This window comes from Oncorhynchus masou, unplaced genomic scaffold (assembly GCF_036934945.1).
Source record: "Oncorhynchus masou masou isolate Uvic2021 unplaced genomic scaffold, UVic_Omas_1.1 unplaced_scaffold_575, whole genome shotgun sequence".
NCBI classification, from domain to species: Eukaryota; Metazoa; Chordata; class Actinopteri; order Salmoniformes; family Salmonidae; genus Oncorhynchus; species Oncorhynchus masou.
In genome coordinates this window covers 178,722-191,398 of record NW_027012168.1, presented here as the reverse complement: position 1 = coordinate 191,398, position 12,677 = coordinate 178,722, and the positions used below count along the sequence as shown (strand labels likewise).

Below are 12,677 nucleotides of genomic sequence, written 5' to 3'. Positions count from 1 at the left end.
ACTCTACACAACAACAGGCCAGGCAGCTGTACATACACACAGGTAACACACTGTCAACTCTACACAACAACAGGCCAGGCAGCTGTACATACACACAGGTAACACACTGTCAACTCTACACAACAACAGGCCAGGCAGCTGTACATACACACAGGTAACACACTGTCAACTCTACACAACAACAGGCCAGGCAGCTGTACATACACACAGGTAACACGCTGTCAACTCTACACAACAACAGGCCAGGCAGCTGTACATACACACAGGTGACACGCTGTCAACTCTACACAACAACAGGCCAGGCAGCTGTACATACACACAGGTAACACGCTGTCAACTCTACACAACAACAGGCCAGGCAGCTGTACATACACACAGGTAACACGCTGTCAACTCTACACAACAACAGGCCAGGCAGCTGTACATACACACAGGTAACACACTGTCAACTCTACACAACAACAGGCCAGGCAGCTGTACATACACACTGTCAACTCTACACAACAACAGGCCAGGCAGCTGTACATACACACTGTCAACTCTACACAACAACAGGCCAGGCAGCTGTACATACACACAGGTAACACGCTGTCAACTCTACACAACAACAGGCCAGGCAGCTGTATATACACACAGGTAACACGCTGTCAACTCTACACAACAACAGTCCAGGCAGCTGTACATACACACAGGTAACACGCTGTCAACTCTACACAACAACAGGCCAGGCAGCTGTACATACACACAGGTAACACGCTGTCAACTCTACACAACAACAGGCCAGGCAGCTGTACATACACACAGGTAACACGCTGTCAACTCTACACAACAACAGGCCAGGCAGCTGTACATACACACAGGTAACACGCTGTCAACTCTACACAACAACAGGCCAGGCAGCTGTACATACACACAGGTAACACGCTGTCAACTCTACACAACAACAGGCCAGGCAGCTGTACATACACACAGGTAACACGCTGTCAACTCTACACAACAACAGGCCAGGCAGCTGTACATACACACAGGTAACACGCTGTCAACTCTACACAACAACAGGCCAGGCAGCTGTACATACACACAGGTAACACGCTGTCAACTCTACACAACAACAGGCCAGGCAGCTGTACATACACGCTGTCAACTCTACACAACAACAGGCCAGGCAGCTGTACATACACACAGGTAACACGCTGTCAACTCTACACAACAACAGGCCAGGCAGCTGTACATACACACAGGTAACACGCTGTCAACTCTACACAACAACAGGCCAGGCAGCTGTACATACACACAGGTAACACGCTGTCAACTCTACACAACAACAGGCCAGGCAGCTGTACATACACACAGGTAACACGCTGTCAACTCTACACAACAACAGGCCAGGCAGCTGTACATACACACAGGTAACACGCTGTCAACTCTACACAACAACAGGCCAGGCAGCTGTACATACACACAGGTAACACGCTGTCAACTCTACACAACAACAGGCCAGGCAGCTGTACATACACACAGGTAACACGCTGTCAACTCTACACAACAACAGGCCAGGCAGCTGTACATACACACAGGTAACACGCTGTCAACTCTACACAACAACAGGCCAGGCAGCTGTACATACACACAGGTAACACGCTGTCAACTCTACACAACAACAGGCCAGGCAGCTGTACATACACACAGGTAACACGCTGTCAACTCTACACAACAACAGTCCAGGCAGCTGTACATACACACAGGTAACACGCTGTCAACTCTACACAACAACAGTCCAGGCAGCTGTACATACACACAGGTAACACGCTGTCAACTCTACACAACAACAGTCCAGGCAGCTGTACATACACACAGGTAACACGCTGTCAACTCTACACAACAACAGGCCAGGCAGCTGTACATACACACAGGTAACACGCTGTCAACTCTACACAACAACAGGCCAGGCAGCTGTACATACACACAGGTAACACGCTGTCAACTCTACACAACAACAGGCCAGGCAGCTGTACATACACACAGGTAACACGCTGTCAACTCTACACAACAACAGGCCAGGCAGCTGTACATACACACAGGTAACACGCTGTCAACTCTACACAACAACAGGCCAGGCAGCTGTACATACACACAGGTAACACGCTGTCAACTCTACACAACAACAGGCCAGGCAGCTGTACATACACACAGGTAACACGCTGTCAACTCTACACAACAACAGGCCAGGCAGCTGTACATACACACAGGTAACACGCTGTCAACTCTACACAACAACAGGCCAGGCAGCTGTACATACACACAGGTAACACGCTGTCAACTCTACACAACAACAGGCCAGGCAGCTGTACATACACACAGGTAACACGCTGTCAACTCTACACAACAACAGGCCAGGCAGCTGTACATACACACAGGTAACACGCTGTCAACTCTACACAACAACAGGCCAGGCAGCTGTACATACACACAGGTAACACGCTGTCAACTCTACACAACAACAGGCCAGGCAGCTGTACATACACACAGGTAACACGCTGTCAACTCTACACAACAACAGGCCAGGCAGCTGTACATACACACAGGTAACACGCTGTCAACTCTACACAACAACAGGCCAGGCAGCTGTACATACACACAGGTAACACGCTGTCAACTCTACACAACAACAGGCCAGGCAGCTGTACATACACACAGGTAACACGCTGTCAACTCTACACAACAACAGGCCAGGCAGCTGTACATACACACAGGTAACACGCTGTCAACTCTACACAACAACAGGCCAGGCAGCTGTACATACACACAGGTAACACGCTGTCAACTCTACACAACAACAGGCCAGGCAGCTGTACATACACACAGGTAACACGCTGTCAACTCTACACAACAACAGGCCAGGCAGCTGTACATACACACAGGTAACACGCTGTCAACTCTACACAACAACAGGCCAGGCAGCTGTACATACACACAGGTAACACGCTGTCAACTCTACACAACAACAGGCCAGGCAGCTGTACATACACACAGGTAACACGCTGTCAACTCTACACAACAACAGGCCAGGCAGCTGTACATACACACAGGTAACACGCTGTCAACTCTACACAACAACAGGCCAGGCAGCTGTACATACACACAGGTAACACGCTGTCAACTCTACACAACAACAGGCCAGGCAGCTGTACATACACACAGGTAACACGCTGTCAACTCTACACAACAACAGGCCAGGCAGCTGTACATACACACAGGTAACACGCTGTCAACTCTACACAACAACAGGCCAGGCAGCTGTACATACACACAGGTAACACGCTGTCAACTCTACACAACAACAGGCCAGGCAGCTGTACATACACACAGGTAACACGCTGTCAACTCTACACAACAACAGGCCAGGCAGCTGTACATACACACAGGTAACACGCTGTCAACTCTACACAACAACAGGCCAGGCAGCTGTACATACACACAGGTAACACGCTGTCAACTCTACACAACAACAGGCCAGGCAGCTGTACATACACACAGGTAACACGCTGTCAACTCTACACAACAACAGGCCAGGCAGCTGTACATACACACAGGTAACACGCTGTCAACTGTACACAACAACAGGCCAGGCAGCTGTACATACACACACACACACACACGCGTATATTGATCCGTATACCACGGGTATTACAAAACATTTATTTATACTGTTATAATTACGTTGGTAACCAGCAACACATCTGTATACATCTATACAGACAGATGGTCACATCTATACAGACAGATGGTCACACCAACACATCTATACAGACAGATGGTCACAGCAACACATCTGTATACATCTATACAGACAGATGGTCACACCAACACATCTGTATACATCTATACAGACAGATGGTCACATCTATACAGACAGATGGTCACACCAACACATCTGTATACATCTATACAGACAGATGGTCACACCAACACATCTGTATACATCTATACAGACAGATGGTCACACCAACACATCTGTATACATCTATACAGACAGATGGTCACACCAACACATCTGTATACATCTATACAGACAGATGGTCACACCAACACATCTGTATACATCTATACAGACAGATGGTCACACCAACACATCTGTATACATCTATACAGACAGATGTTCGCATCTATACAGACAGATGGTCACAGCAACACATCTATACAGACAGATGGTCACAGCAACACATCTGTATACATCTATACAGACAGATGGTCACACCAATACAGACAGATGGTCACAGCAACACATCTATACAGACAGATGGTCACATCTATACAGACAGATGGTCACAGCAACACATCTGTATACATCTATACAGACAGATGGTCACACCAATACAGACAGATGGTCACAGCAACACATCTATACAGACAGATGGTCACATCTATACAGACAGATGGTCACACCAACACATCTGTATACATCTATACAGACAGATGGTCACACCAACACATCTGTATACATCTATACAGACAGATGTTCGCATCTATACAGACAGATGGTCACAGCAACACATCTATACAGACAGATGGTCACAGCAACACATCTGTATACATCTATACAGACAGATGGTCACACCAATACAGACAGATGGTCACAGCAACACATCTATACAGACAGATGGTCACATCTATACAGACAGATGGTCACGCCAACACATCTGTATACATCTATACAGACGGCTGGTCACGCCAACACATCTGTGTACATCTATACAGACAGACGGTCACGCCAACACATCTGTGTACATCTATACAGACAGATGGTCACACCAATACAGACCGATGGTCACAGCAACACATCTATACAGACAGATGGTCACATCTATACAGACAGATGGTCACACCAACACATCTGTATACATCTATACAGACGGATGGTCACGCCAACACATCTGTATACATCTATACAGACGGATGGTCACGCCAACACATCTGTATACATCTATACAGACGGATGGTCACGCCAACACATCTGTATACATCTATACAGACGGATGGTCACGCCAACACATCTGTATACATCTATACAGACGGATGGTCACGCCAACACATCTGTATACATCTATACAGACGGATGGTCACGCCAACACATCTGTATACATCTATACAGACGGATGGTCTCGCCAACACATCTGTATACATCTATACAGACGGATGGTCACGCCAACACATCTGTATACATCTATACAGACGGCTGGTCACGCCAACACATCTGTATACATCTATACAGACGGCTGGTCACGCCAACACATCTGTATACATCTATACAGACGGCTGGTCACGCCAACACATCTGTATACATCTATACAGACGGCTGGTCACGCCAACACATCTGTATACATCTATACAGACGGCTGGTCACGCCAACACATCTGTGTACATCTATACAGACAGACGGTCACGCCAACACATCTGTGTACATCTATACAGACAGACGGTCACGCCAACACATCTGTGTACATCTATACAGACAGACGGTCACGCCAACACATCTGTGTACATCTATACAGACAGACGGTCACGCCAACACATCTGTGTACATCTATACAGACAGATGGTCACATCTATACAGACAGTGTCACATCTATACAGACAGATGGTCACATCTATACAGACAGATGGTCACACCAACACATCTATACAGACAGATGGTCACGCCAACACATCTGTATACATCTATACACACAGATGGTCCCATCTATACAGACAGGTGGTCACACCAACACACCTGTATACATCTATACAGACAGATGGTCCCATCTATACAGACAGATGGTCACACCAACACATCTGTATACATCTATACAGACAGATGGTCACGCCAACACATCTGTATACATCTATACAGACAGATGGGCACATCTATACAGACAGATGGTCACATATATACAAACAGATGGTCACACCAACTGTAGATGGAGGATGTGGTGGTGTCCGTGGATGTATAGATTGAGGAGGTGGTGGTGTCTATAGATTGAGGTGGGGGTGTCTATAGATGGATAGATTGAGGTGGGGGTGTCTATAGATGGATAGATTGAGGAGGTGGGGGTGTCTATAGATGGATAGATTGAGGAGTTGGTGGTGTCTATAGATTGAGGTGGGGGTGTCTATAGATGGATAGATTGAGGTGGGGGTGTCTATAGATGGATAGATTGAGGAGGTGGTGGTGTCTATAGATGGATAGATTGAGGAGGTGGTGGTGTCTATAGATTGAGGTGGGGGTGTCTATAGATGGATAGATTGAGGAGGTGGTGGTGTCTATAGATGGATAGATGGAGGTGGTGGTGTCTATAGATGGATAGATTGAGGAGGTGGTGGTGTCTATAGATGGATAGATTGAGGAGGTGGTGGTGTCTATAGATTGAGGTGGGGTGTCTATAGATGGATAGATTGAGGAGGTGGGGGTGTCTATAGATGGATAGATTGAGGAGGTGGTGGTGTCCATAGATGGATAGATTGAGGAGGTGGTGGTATCTATAGATGGATAGATTGAGGAGGTGGTGGTGTCTATAGATGGATAGATTGAGGAGGTGGGGGTGTCTATAGATTGAGGTGGGGGTGTCTATAGATGGATAGATTGAGGTGGTGGTGGTGTCTATAGATGGATAGATTGAGGAGGTGGGGGTGTCCGTAGATGGATAGATTGAGGAGCTAGTGGTGTCCATAGATGGATAGATTGAGGAGCTGGTGGTGTCCATAGATGGATAGATTGAGGAGGTGGTGGTGTCTATAGATTGAGGTGGGGGTGTCTATAGATGGATAGATTGAGGAGGTGGTGGTGTCTATAGATGGATAGATTGAGGAGGTGGTGGTGTCTATAGATTGAGGTGGGGGTGTCTATAGATGGATAGATTGAGGAGGTGGTGGTGTCTATAGATGGATAGATTGAGGAGGTGGTGGTGTCTATAGATTGAGGTGGGGGTGTCTATAGATGGATAGATTGAGGTGGTGGTGTCTATAGATGGATAGATTGAGGAGGTGGTGGTGTCTATAGATTGAGGTGGGGGTGTCTATAGATGGATAGATTGAGGAGGTGGTGGTGTCTATAGATGGATAGATTGAGGAGGTGGTGGTGTCTATAGATTGAGGTGGGGGTGTCTATAGATGGATAGATTGAGGAGGTGGTGGTGTCCATAGATGGATAGATTGAGGAGGTGGGGGTGTTTGTAGATGATAGAATGAGGAGCTGGTGGTGTCCATAGATGGATAGATTGAGGAGCTGGTGGTGTCTGTAGATGGACAAATTGAGGAGGTGGTGGTGTCTATAGATTGAGGTGGGGGTGTCTATAGATGGATAGATTGAGGAGGTGGTGGTGTCTATAGATGGATAGATTGAGGAGGTGGTGGTGTCTATAGATGGACAGATTGAGGAGGTGGGGGTGTTTGTAGATGGACAGATTGAGGAGGTGGTGGTGTCCGTAGATGGACAGATTGAGGAGGTGGTGGTGTCCATAGATGGACAGATTGAGGAGGTGGTGGTGTCTATAGATGGACAGATTGAGGAGGTGGTGGTGTCTATAGATTGAGGTGGTGGTGTCCATAGATGGACAGATTGAGGAGGTGGTGGTGTCTATAGATGGACAGATTGAGGAGGTGTTTGTGACCGTCTGTCTGTCAGGAAGCAGCGGGCTCTGGAACGGAGGGGGGTTTCTGGGCTGCTGTTAGCTGGTCTGGGGTCAGGATCTGCTGTTAGCTGGTCTGGGGTGAGGATCTGCTGTTAGCTGGTCTGGGGTGAGGATCTGCTGCTAGCTGGTCTGGGGTCAGGATCTGCTGTTAGCTGGTCTGGGGTCAGGATCTGCCGTTAGCTGGTCTGGGGTCAGGATCTGCCGTTAGCTGGTCTGGGGTCAGGATCTGCCGTTAGCTGGTCTGGGGTCAGGATCTGCCGTTAGCTGGTCTGGGGTCAGGATCTGCTGTTAGCTGGTCTGGGGTCAGGATCTGCTGCTAGCTGGTCTGGGGTCAGGATCTGCTGTTAGCTGGTCTGGGGTAGGATCTGCTGCTAGCTGGTCTGGGGTCAGGATCTGCTGCTAGCTGGTCTGGGGTCAGGATCTGCTGCTAGCTGGTCTGGGGTCAGGATCTGCTGCTAGCTGGTCTGGGGTCAGGATCTGCCGTTAGCTGGTCTGGGGTCAGGATCTGCCGTTAGCTGGTCTGGGGTCAGGATCTGCTGTTAGCTGGCCGGGGGTCAGGATCTGCTGCTAGCTGGTCTGGGGTCAGGATCTGCTGCTAGCTGGTCTGGGGTCAGGATCTGCCGTTAGCTGGTCTGGGGTCAGGATCTGCTGCTAGCTGGTCTGGGGTCAGGATCTGCCGCTAGCTGGTCTGGGGTCAGGATCTGCTGCTAGCTGGTCTGGGGTCAGGATCTGCTGTTAGCTGGTCTGGGGTCAGGATCTGCCGTTAGCTGGTCTGGGGTCCGGATCTGCCGTTAGCTGGTCTGGGGTCAGGATCTGCTGTTAGCTGGCCGGGGGTCAGGATCTGCTGCTAGCTGGTCTGGGGTCAGAATCTGCTGTTAGCTGGTCTGGGGTCAGGATCTGCTGCTAGCTGGTCTAGCTGGTCTGGGGTCAGGATCTGCTGCTAGCTGGTCTGGGGTCAGGATCTGCCGCTAGCTGGTCTGGGGTCAGGATCTGCTGTTAGCTGGCCGGGGGTCAGGATCTGCTGCTAGCTGGTCTGGGGTCAGGATCTGCTGTTAGCTGGTCTGGGGTCAGGATCTGCTGCTAGCTGGTCTAGCTGGTCTGGGGTCAGGATCTGCTGCTAGCTGGTCTGGGGTCAGGATCTGCTGCTAGCTGGTCTAGCTGGTCTGGGGTCAGGATCTGCTGCTAGCTGGTCTGGGGTCAGGATCTGCCGCTAGCTGGTCTGGGGTCAGGATCTGCCGCTAGCTGGTCTGGGGTCAGGATCTGCTGTTAGCTGGTCTGGGGTCAGGATCTGCTGTTAGCTGGTCTGGGGTCAGGATCTGCTGTTAGCTGGTCTGGGGTCAGGATCTGCTGTTAGCTGGTCTGGGGTCAGGATCTGCTGCTAGCTGGTCTGGGGTCAGGATCTGCTGTTAGCTGGTCTGGGGTCAGGATCTGCCGTTAGCTGGTCTGGGGTCAGGATCTGCCGTTAGCTGGCCCGGGGGTCAGGATCTGCTGCTAGCTGGTCTGGGGTCAGGATCTGCCGCTAGCTGGTCTGGGGTCAGGATCTGCTGTTAGCTGGTCTGGGGTCAGGATCTGCTGTTAGCTGGTCTGGGGTCAGGATCTGCTGTTAGCTGGCCGGGGGTCAGGATCTGCTGTTAGCTGGCCGGGGGTCAGGATCTGCTGCTAGCTGGCCGGGGGTCAGGATCTGCTGCTAGCTGGCCGGGGGTTGGAGGGTGCTGGCCGGGGGTTGGAGGGTGCTGGCCGGGGGTCAGGATGGTGCTGGCCGGGGGTTGGATGGTGCTGGCCGGGGGTTGGATGGTGCTGGCCGGGGGTTGGAGGGTGCTGGCTCTTCTCTGTGACTGACAGGAGAGTGTCAGTCTGTCTGGCCTGTTGGCTCCCCATCTAAACACGGCATCACCTAACAGGAATCTACTACTTGTGTAACAGACTTCCATTGGATTTGGCTCCCGAGCTTCTATTCCCCAAACTATTTTTCTAACTCCCAGATGCGTCTGTCTTCAGTAATCAGGACTCAAAGCTCCTTATAACGCAAAGCAGTATTTTATGTAACTCTGTAAGCTTCTTCATCTTGTTCCCATGATAAATGTAAGCTCTGTGCTGAGGTCTGAGGTTGGGGCAGAGCCAGATTGTTGTCGTAATGCTAGATGTTTCTTATTGCTACATGTGGAATCCTCTTTATATTCACGTCATGCTATGGTGTTATTATTGTCCTGCTGCTGCAGTAGGCAGACAGAACATTGACCTGTGTGTGTTCTCTCTGTAGATCGATGTCCAGCCACCAGCGTGTTAGCATCTCAGCTACATCCTTCTCCTGTCGTCAACCACCTGTTGCTAGGCAGGAAGCCCAGGAACAGCCTGAAACACCCTCCCTCCAGCCTGCGAGGTGTTCCCCTGCCTCAGGCCAGCCCTGCCACCCCTGGCCCCGCCCCTAACCCCGCCCCTAGCGGGGAGAGGGGGAGGAACAGCCTGAAACACCCTCCCTCCAGCCTGCGAGGTGTCCCCCTGCCTCAGGCACAGTCCAGCCCTGCCACCCCTGGCCCCGCCCCTAACCCCGCCCCTAGCGGGGAGAGGGGGAGGAACAGACTGGTATCTCAGGCTGAAGACTGTCAGAGCAGGGTGGGGTCCCCCTGGCGCGCCCACGTACGTGCCCACCGCAGGAACATAGCCCGGGCACGGGTACAGCTAGGGTTTGGAGACATGGAGGACAGACACCCTCGTCAGGGGGAGGAGGACAGACACCCTCGTCAGGGGGAGGAGGACAGACACCCTCGTCAGGGGGAGGAGGACAGACACCCTCGTCAGGGGGAGGAGGACAGACACCCTCGTCAGGGGGAGGAGGACAGACACCCTGCGTCAGGGGGAGGAGGACAGACACCCTCGTCAGGGGAGGAGGACAGACACCCTCGTCAGGGGAGGAGGACAGACACCCTCGTCAGGGGGAGGAGGACAGACACCCTCGTCAGGGGGAGGAGGACAGACACCCTCGTCAGGGGAGGAGGACAGACACCCTCGTCAGGGGGAGGAGGACAGACACCCTCGTCAGGGGAGGAGGACAGACACCCTCGTCAGGCGGAGGAGGACAGACACCCTCGTCAGGGGAGGAGGACAGACACCCTCGCCAGGGGGAGGAGGACAGACACCCTCGCCAGGCGGAGGAGGACAGACACCCTCGCCAGGCGGAGGAGGACAGACACCCTCGCCAGGCGGAGGAGGACAGACACCCTCGCCAGGCGGAGGAGGACAGACACCCTCGCCAGGCGGAGGAGGACAGACACCCTCGCCAGGCGGAGGAGGACAGACACCCTCGCCAGGCGGAGGAGGACAGACACCCTCGCCAGGCGGAGGAGGACAGACACCCTCGCCAGGCGGAGGAGGACAGACACCCTCGCCAGGGGGAGGAGGACAGACACCCTCGCCAGGGGGAGGAGGACAGACACCCTCGTCAGGGGGAGGAGGACAGACACCCTCGTCAGGGGGAGGAGGACAGACACCCTCGCCAGGCGGAGGAGAGAGATGGGGGGGGTGAGGGGAAGGCTGATGATGATGAGGGTAGACACCTCCCTGTGTCTCCTGCCCAGGCCTCCAGTAAGGAGGTGCCAGCTGTGGTGGAAGAGGAGGAGCACCTGTTATCTCTAGAGCTGGACTCTGGATCAGAACTAAACCAGACCCCACCTCCACTACCCTCCTCTCCTAGAGAGACTGACCCAGACACACTACCCTGCTCTCCTAGAGAGACTGACCCAGACACACTACCCTGCTCTCCTAGAGAGACTGACCCAGACACACTACCCTGCTCTCCTAGAGAGACTGACCCAGACACACTACCCTGCTCTCCTAGAGAGACTGACCCAGACACACTACCCACCTCTCCTAGAGGGACTGACCCAGACACACTACCCTCCTTTACCACCATCCCAGAGCTGCCTGTCCTGCCTCCTCTTCCTCGACCACCCTCATCACACCACCACCACCATCAACAGTCTGACCCTTCATTCTCCTCTCAGAACATCTACTGTATGAGACTCTCTCCTGGTAGCCCTGTTACCCTCTCTAACCCCCCCCCCTCCCCTGTTACCCTCTCTAACCCCCTCCCCCTGTTACCCTCACTAACCCTCCTCCTCCTGTTACCCTCACTAACCCCCTCCCCCTGTTACCCTCTCTAACCCCCTCCTCCTGTTACCCTCTCTAACCCCCTACTCCTGTTACCCTCTCTAACCCCCCTACTCCTGTTACCCTCACTAACCCTCCTCCCCCTGTTACCATTACTAACCCCCCACCCCCTGTTACCCTCACTAACCCCCTCCCCTGTTACCCTCTCTAACCCCCTCCTCCTGTTACCCTCTCTAACCCCCCTCCTCCTGTTTCCCTCTCTAACCCCCCTCCTCCTGTTACCCTCTCTAACCCCCCTACTCCTGTTACCCTCTCTAACCCCCCCCCCTACTCCTGTTACCCTCACTAACCCTCCTCCCCCTGTTACCATTACTAACCCCCCACCCCCTGTTACCCTCACTAACCCCCTCCCCCTGTTACCCTCTCTAACACCCCTCCCCCTGTTACCCTCTCTATCCCTCCTCCCCTCTCTAACCCCCCTACTCCCTCTCTAACCCCCCTACTCCCCTCACTAACCCTCCTCCTGGTACCCTCTGGTACCCTCTCTAACCCCCCTACTCCCCTCTCTAACCCCCCTACTCCCTCACTAACCCTCCTCCTGGTACCCTCTCTAACCCCCCTACTCCCCTCTCTAACCTCCCTACTCCCCTCTCTAACCCCCCTACTCCCCTCTCTAACCCCCTACTCCTGATACACCACTATCCCCCTCCCTCCCTCTCTCCTGCCCCTCCACGCCCCAGGACCAACCCGGGGCCACCCCCCAGCAGGTGTTCTCTCCCTTCCCGAGTGTGAAACAGCACAGGAGGTCAGCTGCAGCCCGTAACCTGGGTCTCTACGGTCCCACAGCCAGAACCCCCACAGTTCACTTCCCTCAGCTCAGCCTGAACCGTCCCTCCTCCACTC

General features: G+C 52.6%; 1 protein-coding gene across 1 annotated transcript in view; it reads left to right on the top strand.

Moving 5' to 3' along the window:
- LOC135536210 (TBC1 domain family member 30-like) overlaps positions 1-12,677 on the top strand; it is a 163,659-nt gene that overhangs the window by 55,734 nt on the left and 95,248 nt on the right. The window contains 2 exon segments of the mRNA XM_064962583.1: positions 9,928-10,500; positions 10,734-11,289. Coding sequence (XP_064818655.1) covers positions 9,928-10,500; positions 10,734-11,289 — 1,129 coding nt within the window.